This window comes from Pristiophorus japonicus, chromosome 11 (genome assembly GCF_044704955.1).
Source record: "Pristiophorus japonicus isolate sPriJap1 chromosome 11, sPriJap1.hap1, whole genome shotgun sequence".
Classification (NCBI taxonomy): domain Eukaryota; kingdom Metazoa; phylum Chordata; class Chondrichthyes; family Pristiophoridae; genus Pristiophorus; species Pristiophorus japonicus.
Genome location: NC_091987.1, coordinates 2,732,972 through 2,750,361, shown reverse-complemented (window position 1 = coordinate 2,750,361; position 17,390 = coordinate 2,732,972). Strand labels below are relative to the sequence as shown.

At 47.5% G+C, this 17,390-nt stretch overlaps 1 protein-coding gene across 3 annotated transcripts in view; it reads right to left on the bottom strand.

Moving 5' to 3' along the window:
• The window catches only part of LOC139275687 (ATP-binding cassette sub-family G member 1), a 69,197-nt gene extending 52,077 nt beyond the window's left edge, over window positions 1-17,120 (bottom strand). Inside the window, exons 1-2 of one of the 3 annotated variants that reach the window (XM_070892855.1) lie at window positions 16,839-17,120; window positions 14,701-14,941 (exon numbers count right to left, since the gene is read on the bottom strand). In XM_070892855.1, coding sequence (XP_070748956.1) covers window positions 14,701-14,920 — 220 coding nt within the window. In that variant the 5' untranslated portion in view covers window positions 14,921-14,941; window positions 16,839-17,120. Of the gene's footprint in view, window positions 1-11,179; window positions 11,254-11,503; window positions 11,558-14,700; window positions 14,942-16,838 lie in introns of those variants that run through there. The other 2 variants (XM_070892857.1, XM_070892856.1) reach the window with 2 other exon arrangements.
• Between the last annotated feature and the right edge of the window lie 270 nt (window positions 17,121-17,390).

Sequence of the window (17,390 nt, the reverse complement as noted above, 5' to 3'; positions counted from 1 at the left end):
ATGCAGGAAACATGGCAGCCAATTTGCGCACAGCAGGCTCCCACAAACAGCAAAAACCGTATTTTTTTATATTGTTGTTTGAGGAGAAAATATTGGCCAGGACACCAGGGAAAACTCCCTTGCTCTTCTTCAAACTAGTATCTTTTACATCCACCTCAGAGGCAAGAAGGGACTTCAATTTACTGTCTCCTCTAAAAGCCACGTTTCCTAAATTGCATAAGTGACTACACTTCAAAAGTACTTCATTGGCTGTAAAGCGCTTTGGGACATCCTGAGATTGTGAAATGGCGCTATATAAATGCAAGTCTTTCTTTATTTAGCAGTGTTGCTGTATTATTTGGCTGTATTTTTTTTTATAAGGATGACGGGATATGTCACTTTTACCCCCTCCTCTGCTGAAGGAGCTGATGTGAGCTTTGTTATGGCTCCACAAGCAGTCGTCTCCCTCCAGTACCTCACCCTAGTGACCTTTCGTCAAGGTGAGAGACCTGACAATACCAGCAAGCTAACCAACATCGCACCCGAGATCCACACACGCATCCTTTCCCAGCGGAGCTGCTCGCTAGGGATCAGGAGCAGGAAGCTTGAGCTGATTTGATATATTCCCCCTCCATTTTGGCCTCGGGTGGTGTAGCCAATTGCAACGCCTCAGTTCAGCACGGACTACGAGGATTAGTTACACAGCGACTTTTACCGAGGATGAGCATATCCCTTTAAAGGAGGAAGAAGTGAGGTAAGCAGATGTCATGATTTTCCACTGGGGTGTCCTGGGGTTTTTAGGGGGCGACCTTTTATCTGTCTGTTTGTTTACTGTGAACAATGTTTTGTGAACACAAATCAGTGCATGTGGCCTTTTCATTTCCTTCTCTCAGCTGCTCCAGCAGGGTCTGCATGCTTTAAATGCTAATTCTGTGATCCCACACGTCCCTCTTGCTCCTGCCTTTAAGCCTGTTGTTTTGTCGTGGCCCATGCTCGGCCTGAATCGCTCCTTCAGATTTCATTAATCAGATTTGAAACGCTGCCTGGCAACTTGGCGGCATTTGACACGGTTTAGAGCCAAGGTCGGACAGATGGTAATTAAACTTTCACCTATCTTTCTGGCAGTTTAAAGGGGTTGGTGCATATGTTAGCCTTCGACTGGGTTATGTTATAGTTGAAGGATGAGGAGAACAATGCCCTATTTGCTTAGTAACGCCCTGTGCGCAGTAATGAGTTTATTGTAGGCGGCCGATAATGTGGCATCAGGCACTCGTTGCACTGAAGCGTATCGGGCCCCAAACTCCCCACGTCATGGGGCGCTTTATCCTGAGGCCTGCACAGCGGCCCTTTCTGCCTGGCGTGCAATAATATGGCTTCGAACCACTCAAGGCCAGGACACCTGCACTAGGCTCGTTATGGGCCTGGTTTCGATTTAAATCAGGTGATGTTGGGGGGAGGGGGAGCGGCGGGGGGCACTGTGTCCACCCCTCAATTCAGCTGGAGTAGCTGAGCAAGGCTCCAGCTGCACAACACTGTTTCAGAAGAGGTCCTTCAGCAGACACTACCCACCCCACCCCCATCACAAAGAGTGGCTCTTTCCTTCCAACATAGCCAATTAAAAGAGTCTGACAAAGGGTCATCGACCTGAAACGTTAACTCTGTTTCCCTCTGCACAGACACTGCCTGACCCGCTGAGCATTTCCAGCATTTTCTCTTTATATTTTGCCTTTTCCATTAAAAGGGTCCCTGCGTCAGGTCCAAGGTGGAAGACACCATTGGAGACAACGGGAAGAGTATTGGGACGCCAATATAAGAACATAAGAACATAAGAATTAGGAACAGGAGTAGGCCACCTAGCCCCTCGAGCCTGCTCCGCCATTCAATAAGATCATGGCTGATCTGGCCGTGGACTCAGCTCCACTTACCCGCCCATTCCCCATAACCCTTAAAAGCCATTTAAGGTTGCTGGGCCATGAGGAGCAGGAGTGCCGCAGTAGGAAAGTTCAGCCCCTCGCCCCCCCCCACAACCCCTGCACCCTTTGCCTCCCATGAGATCCCCCCCCCCAGAAAATTTGCCCCCCCCCACCCCACTTACCTTTCTGCCAGCGAGTCATCCTCTGGTCTCCTGCGGCCCGAATCCCTGGTCCTGCCCATTGGCCAGCTGCCACTTGAGGCCTAGGAGTTAAAATCTGCTGGGTCTCACACTGCCAATGATTGGGGGGGTGGGGGGGGAAAAAGGTGGTTACCGCTTGCCCTTCCCATCCCACCCACCCCCAAACACCGCCAGTTGGGCCGAATGGCCTGTTTCGCTGCTGTACATTTTATGCAGCTCTATGTAAATTTTAGTCCGTAGAGGGCCTCTGCAATGTGAAAGGCTTTGTTGGTATCAGTAAAAGTGACCATGAAGCTGTTGGATGGTGCAAAAGCCCAGCTAGTTCACTAATGTGCCTTTAGGGAAGGAAACCTCCGTCCTTACTCAGTCTGGCCTGTATATCACTCCAGACCCACAGCAACATGGTTGACCCATAACTTGCTCTGTGGCAGAAAAAAATCAAAGAGCAAGTTATAATTTAAATGGAGAAAGATTGCAAAGTGCCGCAGTACAGCAAAACCTGGGGGTACTAGTGCATGAAACATAAAAGGATAGATGCAGGTACAGCAAGTGATCAGGAAGGCCAATGGTATCTTGGCCTTTATTGCAAAGGGGATGGAGTATAAAAGCAGGGAAGTCTTGCTAGAGCTATATAAGGTATTGGTGAGGCCACACCTGGAATACTGCGTGCAGTTTTGGTTTCCATATTTACGAAAGGATATACTTGCTTTGGAGGCAGTTCAGAGAAGGTTCACTAGGTTGGTTCCGGGGATGAGGGGTTGACTTATGAGGAAAGATTGAGTAGGTTGGGCCTCTACTCATTGGAATTCAGAAGAATGAGAGGCGATCTTATCGAAACGTGTAAGATTATGAGGAGGCTTGACAAGATGGATGCAGAGAGAATGTTTCTACTGATGGGGGAGACTAGAACTAGGGGGCATGATCTTAGAATAAGGGGCCGCCCATTTAAAACGGAGATGAGGAGAAATTTCTTCTCTCAGAGGGTTGTAAATCTGTGGAATTCGCTGCCTCAGAGAGCTGTGGAGGCTGGGACATTAAATAAATTTAAGCAGAAATAGACAGTTTCTTAAACGATAAGGGGATAAGGGGTTATGGGGAGTGGGCAGGGAAGTGGAGCTGAGTCCATGATCAGATCAGCCATGATCTTATTGAATGGCGGAGCAGGCTCGAGGGGCCGTATGGCCTACTCCTGCTCCTATTTCTTATGTTCTTATAACCACCCTAGTAAGCCACTCAGTTGCAACAAAGCTCAGGGACACTAGGGAAGGGCAATAAACGCTGGCCTTGTCAGCGGCACCACAATCCGAGAATAAATAAATAAATAAATAAATAAATATTTTTTAGATGGGGATTGTGAAGCACAGGGGCAGTTTAACATGTACATATACACTGAGCCCCAATACATCCAAACATATTACCAATTGATATTTAAAATGTTAAAAGAATTTGATATGGTGAATACAGAAAAACAATTTCCACTGATGTTGGGAATCAACAACTCATGGATATATTCTTAAAATGAGAGCTGGGTCATTAGGAGTGAAATCAGGAAGCACTTCTTTACACAAAGAGTAGTGGAAATCCAGTCGATTGAAGCTTTCAAGACTGAGGTCGATAGGTTTTTAAGCGTATCAAGGGATATGGAGCAATGGTGGGTAAATCGAGTCGAGGTACGGATGAGCCGTGATCTAATTCGTGTCAGCCGTGGCTCAGTGGGTAGCACTCTCACCTCTGAGTCAGAAGGTTGTGAGCTCACGTCCCACTCCAAGAACTGCAGCGCTGAGGGAGCGCTGCACTGTCGGAGGTGTTGACATTTGGATGAGATGTTAAACGAAGGTCCCGTCTGCTCTCGCCTGTGGACGTAAAAGATCCCATGGCACTATAAGAGCAGGAGAGTTATCCCCGGTGTCCTGGGCCAATATTTGTCCCTCAATCAATATGGTAAAAAAAAACAGATTATCTGGTCATTATCACATTGGTGTTTGTGGGAGCTTGCTGTGCACAAATTGCCGCGTTTCCGACATTACGACAGTGACTACACTCCAAAAGTACTTCATTGGCTGTAATGCGCTTTGGAGACACCCGGTGGTCGTGAAAGGTGCTATATAAATGCAAGTCTTTCTTTTTTTTTTTAATTGAACGGTGGAGCAGGCTTGAGGGGCTGAATGGCCGACTCCTATTCCTATGTTCCTGTGTTCAGTACGATGGTCACATAGCTTGGTTGCCTGCCTGTCAGCTGCCTTGTCACCCAACGAGCAGATGCAGCTAGGAGTCATTTATAACAAGCTGTGGCGACAATGCCCCAGAGGGCGAGAGTAAAGCGATGAAGGATAATGAATGGACTAAGGTCTCAGGAGCTCGAGTCGAAGATAAAGTGAGGGCAGATGGCTGGCAGGATTGTGGGCAGACATCAAGGGCGACATCCCGTCTTACAGATCCCTCTCATTTGCGCTGCATTGATTTCAATCATTAGTCTTAACAGTACAGTTAAAATAAAGGTCTGTTTTTATTATATAGGAGGGCACGCCAATCGAGTGCCGCGGCCTTTGGGGAATCTGGCAACATCGTAGACCCACGGAAACGTGCCGTCAGTGTGAGGCGGAGACTGGGAGCTGCTCCGAGGCATTCAAACTTGATTCTGTACTCCCAGCTGGGGAGCTGAGGGGGGAATGACGGGGGGTGGTGGAAGGGGGTGGCAGGGGAAGGGGGTGGCAGGGGAAGGGGGGGCAGGGGGGGGAGCACTCACTGGAAGCGCAATGCAGCCTGTGATTTTCCGCACTGCGCTCCCAGGGCATGAATGGAATCACCCCCTCAGGTCCTCGCACTGTGCGGCTGTGCCTAGCCTGACTGACTCACGGCCGGAAAGTTAAAAGGAGAGAGGCACAGGGTAAGGTGGTGGCTGTGCTGTGAGAGGCACAGTGGGAAACACATGGTGTGCATCAATTGGCCTTGTTCACCGATCTCCCGCTCTCCCTTCTTATATCTGTTTCTCCCCCACCTTTTTATTTAACCTTATTAAGGGACTTAAATATCTTTACAGTTATTAGTTTTGTCAAAGGGTAACACTCAAAATATTTTTTTTAAACTATCCTTAAGGATCTCTTGTGCATTTCCAGAATGTTGTGTTTTTATCTGCAGTGTAAAAGGACTTTAATTTGGTAGTCGTGTTAGCAAAATTAGGGCTTGTATTTTTTTTAAAGAAAGAATCTATGGGGCCGCACTTGGTGGACTCACCGCCCACTGTCGCCGAGTTTTCTGGGCGCTCTCCCCTCCGAGCGAGTTTGGTGGAGGCCTCCTGCCGGCGGGGAGGGAAGAGCGCTGGGGACCGCCCGCTGGTGCGCAACGCGCGTAAGTGTCCTCCCGCCCGCCGAGCTGCCAGTTTGGTCCGGGCGGGAATCCGCTGCAGCAAGGGGGAAGGACCACCGCGTGGAGGCAGGTCTAACCTCAACGGTAAGTATGCAGACCGGCAAAAGAAAGGTTAGTAAATTCTTCTCTTTATTTATTTTACAGCGATTCAGGTGGATGGGCTCCCCTGAAGGTTTTCCCGTGGTTTTAAAAATATTTTGGAAATTTTAACTTGTATATCTGTTCCCCCCCCCCCCCCCCCCACTCCAGACCCGACTCAATCATCGGCAGTGTTTTGCCGAGAATCGCATTTCCCGCCGAGATTGGGATCTCCCGCCTGCTGGCAGCCAGATTCGGGGCGTAAGTCGTGTTTTTGCCGCTGGGCGGTCTTTCCAGGAATTTTTCATGAACTTTCCGCCCAAAGTACTGTCAGGATCTCTGCGGGCCTCCACCAAGTTCCGGGCCTGAGTCTTGTCTGCTGTCTTTTAAAGTCAATCATTTCAATATTACAGACAAAGGGGTGTATTATTTTCTCGGTGTACAGTTAAAGGAAGATTGTTTTCCTAATCTGTGATTATAACCTAGCCACAGAGCAGTGAAAGATATTGTTTTTCATTCCCTTCACATGGAGGACAACATATCGGAGTCCCAACACCAGGAATTTTCCAAAGTCACGCAGTTCAAAAGGGACAGGACACAATTCAGTGCAGGTGACTTCCCGTCATATATCCTGTGAATTTCTACAAGCTTTGCGTGTAGAGCACCATTTGTTGCCTGAGTATAGAGATTTTATACAAAAAGTTCCCAAAGATATAGGAACAGGAGTAGGCCATTCGCCCCCTCGAGTCTGTTCCATCATTCAATTCGATCATAGCTGATCTATATCTCATCTCCATTTACCCATCTTTGTTCCTTATTCCTTCATTTTTAAAATTCTCATCCTTGTTTTCAAATCCCTCCGTGGCCTCGCCCCTCCCTATCTCTGTAACCTCCTCCAGCCCCACAACCATCCCCCTCGGGACCTCTGCTCTCTAATTCTGCCATTTTGCACATCCCCCACTTTAATCGCTCCACCATTGGCGGCCATGCATTCGGCTACCGAGACCTTAAGCTCAGGAACTCCCTCCCGAAACCTCTCCGCCTCTGTCTCCTCCTTAAAGCCTTTTCATCATCTGTCCTAATATCTCCTTATGTTGCTCGGTGTCAAACTACGTCTGATAATCGCTCCTGTGAAGCGTCTTGGGATGTTCTACTACATTAAAGCTATATAAATGCAAGTTTTTTGTTGTTACCCTTACCCAATAAAAGTCTGTCGATCTCATCTTGACAATTGACAACCCAGAATCCACAGACTTCTGGGGAAGAGAGTTCCAGAGTTCCACTACCATTTGAGGGCGAAAATGCTTCCTGATTTCACTCCTGATTGGCCCAGCTATAATTTTAGGATTATACCGCCTTGTTCTGCACCCCTGCTGGAATATATGCATCTGTGGAACTTGCATGAGAAGCAGTGTTGGGCTTGACTGCGATGCTTTTGCAGCCCAATAGCCAGCTGACATTCTAGGCGCATACATGAAGATTGGCCTCCTGGATGAGATACTGGAAGAAACATAGAAACATAGAAAATAGGTGCAGGAGTAGGCCAGTCGGCCATTCGAGCCTGCACCACCATTCAATATGATCATGGCTGATCATGCAATTTTAGTACCCCATTCCTGCTTTCTCTCCATACCCCTTGATCCCTTTAGCCTTAAGGGCCACATCTAACTCACTTTTGAATATATCTAACGAACTGGCCTCAACAACTTTCTGCGGTAGAGAATTCCACAGGTTCACAATTCTCTGAGTGAAGAAGTTTCTCCTCATCTCGGTCCTAAATGGCTTACCCCTTATCGTTAGATTGTGGCCCCTGGTTCTGGACTTCCCCAACATCGGGAACATTCTTCCTGCATCTAACCTCAGAATTTTATATGTTTCTATGAGATCCCCTCTCATTCTTCTAAATTCCAGAGAATATAAGCCTAGTCGATCCAGTCTTTCTTCATATGTCAGTCCCACCATCCCAGGAATCAGTCTGGTGAACCTTCGCTGCACTCCCTCAATAGCAAGAATGTCCTTCCTCAGGTTAGGAGACCAAAACTGTACACAATATTCCAGGTGTGGCCTCACCAAAGCTCTGTACAACTGCAGTAAGACCTCCCTGCTCCTCTACTTAATTCCTCTTGCTATGGGGCAAACATGCCATTTGCCTTCTTCACTGCCTGCTGTACCTGCATGCCAACTTTCAATGACACCCAGGTCTCGTTGCACCTCCCCTTTTCCTAATCTGTCACCATTCAGATAATTTTCTGCCGTCCTGTTTTTGCCACCAAAGTGGATAACCTCACATTTATCTACATTATACTGCATCTGTCATGTATTTGCCTACTCACCTAACCTGTCCAAGTCACCCTGCAGCCTCTTAGCATCCTCCTCACAGCTCACACTGCCACGCAGCTTAGTGTCATCTGCAAACTTGGAGATATTACATTCAATTCCTTCGTCTAAATCATTAATGTATATTGTAAATAGCTGGGGTCCCAGCACTGAACCTTGCGGTAGCCCACTAGTCACTGCCTGCCATTCTGAAAAGGACCCGTTTATTCCGACTCTTTGCTTCCTGTCTGCCAACTAGTTCTCTATCCACGTCAATACATTAACCCCAATACCATGTGCTTTAATTTTGCACACTAATCTCTTGTGTGGGACCTTGTCAAAATCCTTTTGAAAGTCCAAATACACCACATCCACTGGTTCTCCCTTGTCCACTCTACGAGTTACATCCTCAAAAAATTCCAGAAGATTTGTCAAGCATGATTTCCCTTTCATAAATCAACGCTGACTTGGACCGATCCTGTCACTGCTTTCCAAATGTGCTGCTATTACATCTTTAATAATTGATTCCAACATTTTACCCACTACCGATGTCAGGCTGACCGGTCGATAATTCCCTGCTTTCTCTCTCCCTCCTTTTTTAAAAAGTGGGGTTATATTAGCTACCCTCCAATCTATAGGAACTGATCCAGGGTCTATAAAATGTTGGAATTGACCACCATTGCATCCACTATTTCTCGGGCCACTTTCTTAAGTACTCTGGGATGCAGACTATCAGGCTTTTATCAGCTTTCAATCCCATCAATTTCCCTAGCACAATTTCATGCCTAATAAGGATATCCTTAAGTTCCTCCTTCTCGCTAGACCGTCGATCCCCTAGTATTTCCAGAAAGTTATTTGCGTCTTCCTTAGTGAAGCCAGAACAAAAGTATTTGTTCAACTGGTCTGCCATTTGTTTGTTCCCCATTATAAATTCACCTGAATCCGACTGCAAGGGACCTACATTTGTCTTCACTAATCTTTTTCTCTTCACATATCTATAGAAGCTTTTGCAGTCAGTTTTTATGTTCCCTGCGAGCTTACTCTCATACTCTATTTTCCCCTCCTAATTAAACCCTTTGTCCTCCTCTGCTGAAGAGGTGAAAAAATAAAAAAAAGAAACTAAAATACAAGAGAAAACATGTCTGACGCTTTACAGTTATTTCGGGTATGGTATACTTTAGATTGGATAAGGCCTGGTTGGTCAGAGTTAAACTTCTCAGTGTGATCGAGAGTCACTCTCTCCAACACGCTAGTTCAATGAAACATATTATCTCTGTATAATCGCTATTGACCACTCTCCAGTGAACCACGCTGGAAAGCGTGTGTGTGTGTGAGCGTGAGCATGTGCAATGTGTGAGCATGTTCCTGTGTGAGTGGGTGTTAGCAAAAGAGCATTTGTGTGTGTGTGTGTGTGTGAACGTGTGTGTATTAATATGTGAGCATGCAAATGTGTGGCAGTGTAAGTGGGTTTGTGTGATATCATTTGTATGTGAGTGTGTGCACGTAGATGTGTGTGTGTGAGCGCGAGAGAGCGTGTGCGCGAGAGCGTGTGCGAGAGAGCTTGTGTGCGAGAGAGCTTGTGTACGAGAGAGCGTGTGCGCGCGAGAGCGTGTGTGCGCGAGAGTGTATGTGAGAGAGCGTGTGTGCGAGAGAGTGTATGTGAGAGAGCGTGTGTGCGAGAGAGCGTGTGCGCGAGAGCGTGTATGTGAGAGAGCGTGTGTGCGCGAGGCCAGGATCGGGTCTGCCTGTGAGGTCTCCCTCATGACTGGAAATCCCAGCCAACACTCACTGTCTCGTTCACACAGGAAGAATAGTCACTTAGCTCAGATGCGACAGGGATCCTGTGAAACCAGACCCCAGCAAGGAGCCAGAAGAGAAGAGGCAAGGGGTGAAAATGAGAATAAAAACTGGAGGGGAAATAAAATTCCAAAACCAAAAGGCATAGATGAAATAAAGTGAAGTTGCCGTGGTGACACTTTGTGCATCTTAGATGATCCTTGTTTTTGTTTCCTCTCCACTCAAAGCAAATATTCACTCAGTCCAAGAATAGTGACTCCGAGAGGAGCTCCTCGGCCACAGGGAGAAGACGGTTGAGGAGGACTCTGGCGACAACTTTCCCAGTGGCTGATAGCAGGGAGAGTCCTCTGTAGTTGCCGCAGTCGGACTTGTCCACTTTTATAAAGATGATCACAATCACTGCATCTCTGAGATCTCCCGGCATGCTCTCCTCCCTCCAGATGAGAGAGATGAGATCATGTATCTGCGCCAACAGTGCTTCTCCGCCATACTCAATGCCTCAGCAGGGATTCCATCCGCACCCGTAACCTTGTTGTTTTTAAGCTGTCCTATGGCTTTACCTACCTCATGCAATATTGGAGTTTCACTGGGGTGGTGGCGGGTCGCATGCTGCGGGATGGAGTTGAGAACACTCGAGTCAAAGGCAGAGCCTCGATTGAGGAGATCTTCAAAGTGCTCCTTCCATCGGGCCCTGACTGTCTCGGTGTCCTTGATGAGTGTTTCCCCGTTCGTGGCCAGGAGAGGGGTGGGGCCTTGGGAGTTTGGACCGTAGGTGGCCTTGACTGCAATGAAGAATCCTTACATATCGTGGCTGTCGGCCAGTTGTTATATCTCCTGTGCTTTCTCCATTCACCACCTGTTCTTTAGGCCCCGGGTTTTTTGTTGGACCTCAGCCTTGAGCCGTCTGTATCGTTGCTTTGCTGCTCCCGAGTTGGGTTGTTGCTTGTGGCTCAGAAATGCTCTGCGCTTACGGAGCTCCTTCATGGCAAACGAGTCAAAGGTGGGCAGAGGAAACGTTACAAGGACACCCTCAAAGCCTCCCTGATAAAGTGCGACATCACCACTGACACCTGGGAGTCCTTGGCCAAAGACCGCTCTAGGTGGAGAAAGTGCATCCGGGAGGGCGTTGAGCTCTTCGAATCTCAACGCTGCAAGCGTGAAGAGGTCAGGCGCAGGCAGCGGAAGGAGCTTGCGGCAAACCTGTCCCATCCACCCCTTCCCTCAACGACTATCTGTCCCACCTGTGACAGAGTCTGTGGCTCTTGTATCGGACCATTCAGCCACCAGGGAACTCACTTCAGGAGTGGATGCAAGTCTTCCTCGATTCCGAGGGACTGCCTATGATGATGATGATGATGATGATGATGAATCTGATCCGGAACATCTTCAGGGAAATCTGGCAGATAGGTTCAAATAGTCAAAAAAAAATCCTTCAGACCAACGGAATATTGTAGCCCGAGCAGGCTGGGACTCCTGAGATGACAGACCTGTGCATCTTCTTTTAAAAATATCTAACACAGGGATACTCACCTTCACTGCCTTTGTAACAATTAAAGCTGAATGTTTACTCCTGATAATTCGACATCAGCTTTTTTTGCATCCAAAAATAATTAAAATTATCCAGTAGTTTGAAGATCTGCATTGCAAGTGAAGTAGGAATTTAGAGCTAATATCAATCATAATTCCAATTAAGAAAGTTGGCATTAAGGGCAGGATTGTGACAATTACATTGCAACGATCCCCTTTACGCCAGACTTCATTCAGATGACCGTTCGACTGGCCAAGAATAAGTCTGTGGTCAAGTACGGAGCCGAGTACAATAATGAGCTCGAACGACCTCGTGGTGAGCCTGACCTCAAGCAGTGTCATGGAAATGGGGTCGAGCTGTGATTGACAGCCGAAGCCACTGAGTCCCGTTGATCCTGCAAGTTAAACATAGCAACTTTCTCCCCCGACAGCAAAATATTTCTCTGTCATTCCCAGATGATGATGCCATGACGTTAGAACTGTATAAATGCTGTAATGCTTAATTGTTTATCATCACCGCAAATTTTTTTTAAGAACACCAGCTCGTGAATCCACACGTACATTTTTTTTAAACCCCAGCCCTCTCGATATACATCCTTGCTTCTCTTTTTTCCCTGGCAACAGCGACACGGGAGCCAATCAACTCCCGACTGCCTACCAAGCTTCAGCTAGAGGTTACTAGCGGACAACGACCGACAATAACTGGGGAGAGAAGCTGCTATGTTGCATTATGGTGCATTGCACCTGGTTACAGCATGAATTATCCCCATATTTTAGGATGTTTTCCAAGATTTTTTTTTTTGAAATTATATATAGCTGTAAAATAACAAAGCGTGCAGAGGCCAGATCTAATCCAGATATATTTCCATTGTGGCAGAAAGAGACCTTAATGTCTGTATACACAAATCCTTAACGGTGGCAGGGCAAGTTGATAAGGTGGTTAAAAAAAAAAGCATGTGTTACTTGGGTTTATACACAGAGGAATAGAATATAAAAGCAAAGAGATCAGGCTAGAAGTTTATAAATCACTGGTTTGGCCTCAGCTGTTATATTGTGGACAATTCTGGGTACCACACTTCAGGAATGATGTAAAGGCCTTAGAAAGGGTACAGCAGAGGTTTACCAGGATGTTCGCAGGGATGAGGGAGTTCAGTTGTGTGGACAGGTTGGAAAAGTTAGGACTGTTCTCCCTGGAACAGAGACGGTTAATGGGTGACCAAATAGAGGCTTTCAAGATGATGAGCGTTTTTGATAGAGTAAAATTATTCCCTCTGGCGAGTAGGTCAATAACCAGAGGTTGTAGATTTAAAATCAATCGGCAGAACATCTAGAGGGGAGATGTGGAGAAATGGTTTCACTCGGAGAGTTGTCGGGATCTGGACGCTCCAGCTGTAAAGGTGGTGGAAGCTGACTCTAAAAAGGTTTTTGGATGGGTACTTGAGGATGACGGACAAAACTCGGGGTGTGGGACTAAGCATGACTGCTCTCTCAAAGGGCCAGCACAGGCACAATGGGCCGAATGGCCTCTTCCTGTGCAGTAAGTTTCTGTGATTCTATGATGCTGTAAAGCAAAGCGTGAATGGCTAAAACAAGAAATGATTTCATTCTCAGTACAGGGGGTAACTGTAACCTAACTCGGTGGGTGGGAATCCCACAGGATGGGGTGGAACAGCGGTTTTGCTCCCCGCCCAATATTCCTCTCCGTCGACTTTGATGGTGAGTAAAATCGGGCAAGGGGTAAAACCAGAGTCGCTCCCGATCCCGTCAGTGTCCCCACCAAGATCCCCCACTAATCGGGATTTCAGGCACTGGCCGATCAGCATTTATTAGATTTAAATAAAATCGCACTAGGTGTGGCGTAGTTCCAAGCCAACCTCACGTGGTTCGCAAAATCTACCCTCAGAAATACGCCCTTTAACTCCAACCTTAGAAACAGGAGCAGGCTACTGCACTTAGAGGGTCCGAGGAGAGTTTGAGGAATGTGGCTTTCTGATCCTTACATTACAGCAGTGACCATGCTTCAGAAATGTTTCATGCGCTGTGAAGCATTTTTGGGGCGCCCGAGGTTGTGATAGGCGCTATATCAATACAACTTCTTTCTTTGCTCACTGAGGCGAGCTTAACTCATTTGGTCGCATTCTTGCCTCCAAATCAGAAGGTTGTGAGGTTCTAAGCCCCTCCCCATTTCTCGGCGGTATAGCAGGGACCGATTTTCACTTTGTAAGGTCGGTGTTAACGGGACGTTACAGACCTCAAAATGGGGTCAGCAGCCTTGGCACTTCACCAACCCGGACAATGGGCCCACTGTAACTTTCACACAGGCCTGCTGCCTGAAACAAGTGCTCGGCCTCAAGCACATGCAAACCAGGGTCCAGAAGATGTAGTTCGAACCCTGATTGTAATTGTAAGGGGCACATGGGCAGAGTGGTCCCATTGCAGGCTGGCGTTCTGCTCAGGAGACACACAGAAAAAAAATTTAATTGATTTTTGTAAAGCAAGTAGGAGCAGGAGTACCTACCTGGCTCAAAAAAATACTGCCTCACCTCAACCCCCCCCCCCCGACCCCCCTCCCACCTGTGGGGCCTCTCCCTCACCTCACTCCCCCCTCCGAGCACCTACCTAAGGGTCCTCCCTCACCTCAACCCCCCCGATCCCCCTCCCACCTGTGGGGCCTCTCCCTTACCTCACTCCCCCCTCCGAGCACCTACCTAAGGGTCCTCCCTCACCTCAACCCCCACGATCCCCCTCCCACCTGTGGGGCCTCTCCCTTACCTCACTCCCCCCTCTGAGCACCTACCTGTGGGCTTCACCCTCACCTCAACCTCCCCCCTCCCTCCCACCTGCGGGGCCTCTCCCTCACCTCACTCCCCCCTCCGAGCACCTACCTAAGGGTCCTCCCTCACCTCAACCTCCCCCCTCCCTCCCACCTGCGGGGCCTCTCCCTCACCTCACTCCCCCCTCCGAGCACCTACCTAAGGGTCCTCCCTCACCTCAGCTGCCCCTTCTGAGTGCCTACTGTGGGCCTATGCCTCGCCTCGACCTCCGCACCCCCCACACCCAGCACCACCGAGCATCTCCAGGCGAGCCTCTCCCTCGCCTCCCCTCCCCCTCCAACCACCTCCCTGTACGTCTCTGCCTCGCCTCACCCCCCTCTTGGCCAACATTCCTTTTTCAACCAAAACCATATTAACTGGTTATTCATCGATCTTATTTGCTATTTGTGGGGCTTTGTTACATACTTGGCTACATAAAAACAGTCACTGTAGCTCAGGAATAATTAACTGATTGTGAAGTGTTTTTGCCAGCAAAGCCAATCAGAAACTGAGGAAACAGTGTGGGAGTTTGAGCCTTTGAGCCAGGACTGCAGTATGTAAGTATAAACACGTACATATTCTAGATCGATTTGTAACGATAACATTAACACAGACTTATTATAATCAAGTGCATTCACCGCAGCCAACCACGTTTGATTTCCATTGGGGTGCAACTTTCGCCCAACTCGGAATTCCAGTCAATGTTCTTACCTTTCTTCCTCCACCATGGTCCCTCGGAGACGGAGTACGAGAGGTCCTTGAACTCAATATTGACCGTGAACCGCCGCGGAAGGTAGGAGAAGCGGTGGGCCTCCGTCAGCCCGTTCTCTACTTTCTTCAAGCACATCTGAAACACGGGAACGTGCTGCGCAGCCATCCCGTTCGAGACCACTTCGTCGACCGAGACGCAGACTGACTTGGGGTCCGCCATGGATTCAGACTGGATAACGTGCTGGAACGACAGCGAGAAGAAACTTGATCAGAACCTAGGATTTCATAAAAGGTGATTGTTTTTTTTTTAAATTATCCATGTTCTTAGTGAGCCATCCCCTCCCATTCCTGGAGCTAAGGAACCCTCGACCCATCTGCACTTTTCAGCCAGGCACACAAGCGCACCCAAGAGTGAGTCGACCAGTCATTCAATTGCCCCTCCCTCTCTCCCTCCCTCCAGGAAGAAACCAGTTGCCCACCCACACCACGGATGCCTGTGCTGACACTGGGATCTCGCTCTATGGGTGGGGAGGGGGCAGCAGTTAGTCCGAGTGGGTGGAGGGGAGATGCCTCACCAATCTATGGTGGTAGCACTCCAGGGCACAGATGTGCTTGCATCACCAAACCACCTAAGAAACATATAAAATTCTGACGGGACTGGACAGGTTAGATGCAAGAAGAATGTTCCCGATGTTGGGGAAGTCCAGAACCAGGGGACATAGTCCAAGGATAAGGGGTAAGCCATTTAGGACTGAGAAGAGGAGAAACTTCTTCACTCAGAGAGTTGTTAACCTGTGGAATTCTCTGCCGCAGAGAGTTGTTGATGCCAGTTCATTGGATATATTCAAGAGGGTGTTAGATATGGCCCTTACGGCTAAAGGAATCAAGGGGTATGGAGAGAAAGCAGGAAAGGGGTACTGAGGTGAATGATCAGCCATGATCTTATCAAATGGTGGTGCAGGTTCGAGGGGCCGAATGGCCTGCTCCTGCACCTATTTTCTATGTTTCTATGTTTCTAATATCCTTTTTCTATCAACCCACGCTTTAGGAAGCCAAGAAGGTCTCACTTACAAAACAGTTTTTTCCTGACAGGATTTGTGTGACAGGTCAGAGAAATCATAACTAGCAAAGATGTTTATATGAAATATCATTTAAAAAAAATATTGATTATCTTGACGAAGGGTCCTGGCACCATTATCCATGGGACTCGCTGTTCTATCGCGTTTACTTCCAAACCTCTTTAAAGACACACAGATACACGCTAAATACTGTACTGCAAAAATCACTCTCCATTCAATAAATGCCGGAAACAAGCAACTGTTACAGATATACTTGAAGTAAGGTGCAGTAATGTATTCCGCGCGTCTGCCTCCTGGTGGGGAAAACACAGCAATAATAATCCTCTCCCATCAACTCGAAAGCAAACAAGAGCAGAGGTTACTGTCGGTCAAACCAGCTCAGAATCAATTTCACGGGATAGGACCAGCGGGGATGAAAGACTCTAATACCCGCGGGAGCCTTCTATCCGATTACTAATAATCACAATATTTTCAAAACAGGCAGCAATGCATTCAATTGTTATTCTAGCATTAAATAGAAATGCAAAACACTTTAAACTAATGAGCCCACATTCATTAATGCACAGTGGTAAAAACAAAAGAGATGACACAAATGTATTCATTTAAAAACACAAATAATAATGTTTTATTAATTTTTAAAAAGGAATGCATCCAAATCTATTAGTAGAATGTTTACATATATATATATATAATATAATATAATAGAGAGAGAGAGAGAGATAAATAAGGGCTCGATTGTTGACAAACCTATGCTTATTAAAAGATACAATTTTAGTGTTGCTGTTTCATTATTGCAGGAAACTTTTAGCTACAACTGAGTTCAGCATCAGCTCCGTTCCACCCCGGAATATTGAGCAAAAATTCATCCTCAGGCTCTTTGATGCGTCACACTATTAAAACATATTTATAACTGTCCCTTGCAACATTTGCAACCCATCCCGACGTTTTCAAATCACTGTCTCCTGACAAATTACTTCGCTCAAGCTGCAACACATCTGCATTGTCATTGTCAGTATTACACAAGGCAATTAACATTCTTCAACAAATTGCAAAACTCACCCGAAGCCGCTTCAGAACCGAATGCTGTGTGTTTTTTTTGTAGAAAAGAACTGAAGTATTTTAGAAACAAAAAGACAAGAGTGGAGCGTTTTGCAAGGTGCGTGCTGTTGAGGCGGCGGCGGTGGGATGCTGCTTGTGTCCTGAGTGCCAGGGATGCCGAGAGGACGGGACTGGTACCCAGTGAGCCGGGGGCTGTACTCCTGGGAGCCTGGGCTCTGTGTGTCTCTCTCTCGCTGCGCCTGCCCTTGTTTATCGCTCTGCAGCTCCCGCACTAGCAGGTCCCAACAACACACTCAAACCAGTGGGGGAAATGGGCGGAGACAAACACCCTCCTATTTACCTCTGCTTTTTAAACTCTCCTGTTTCCTGTTCAGATCTTCCTCCCACTTTCCTTTCCTCCCTCTTTTCCCCCTCTCTCATTCCTTTGTTTTTATTTTACTATCGCCCTAGTTTTTTTGCTTTTAATTCCTTTCATTTTTTTTTCTGATTGTGGGTTCAAGTCCCACTCCAGGGATTTGAGCAGACACTCCAGTGCAATGCTGAGGGAGTGCA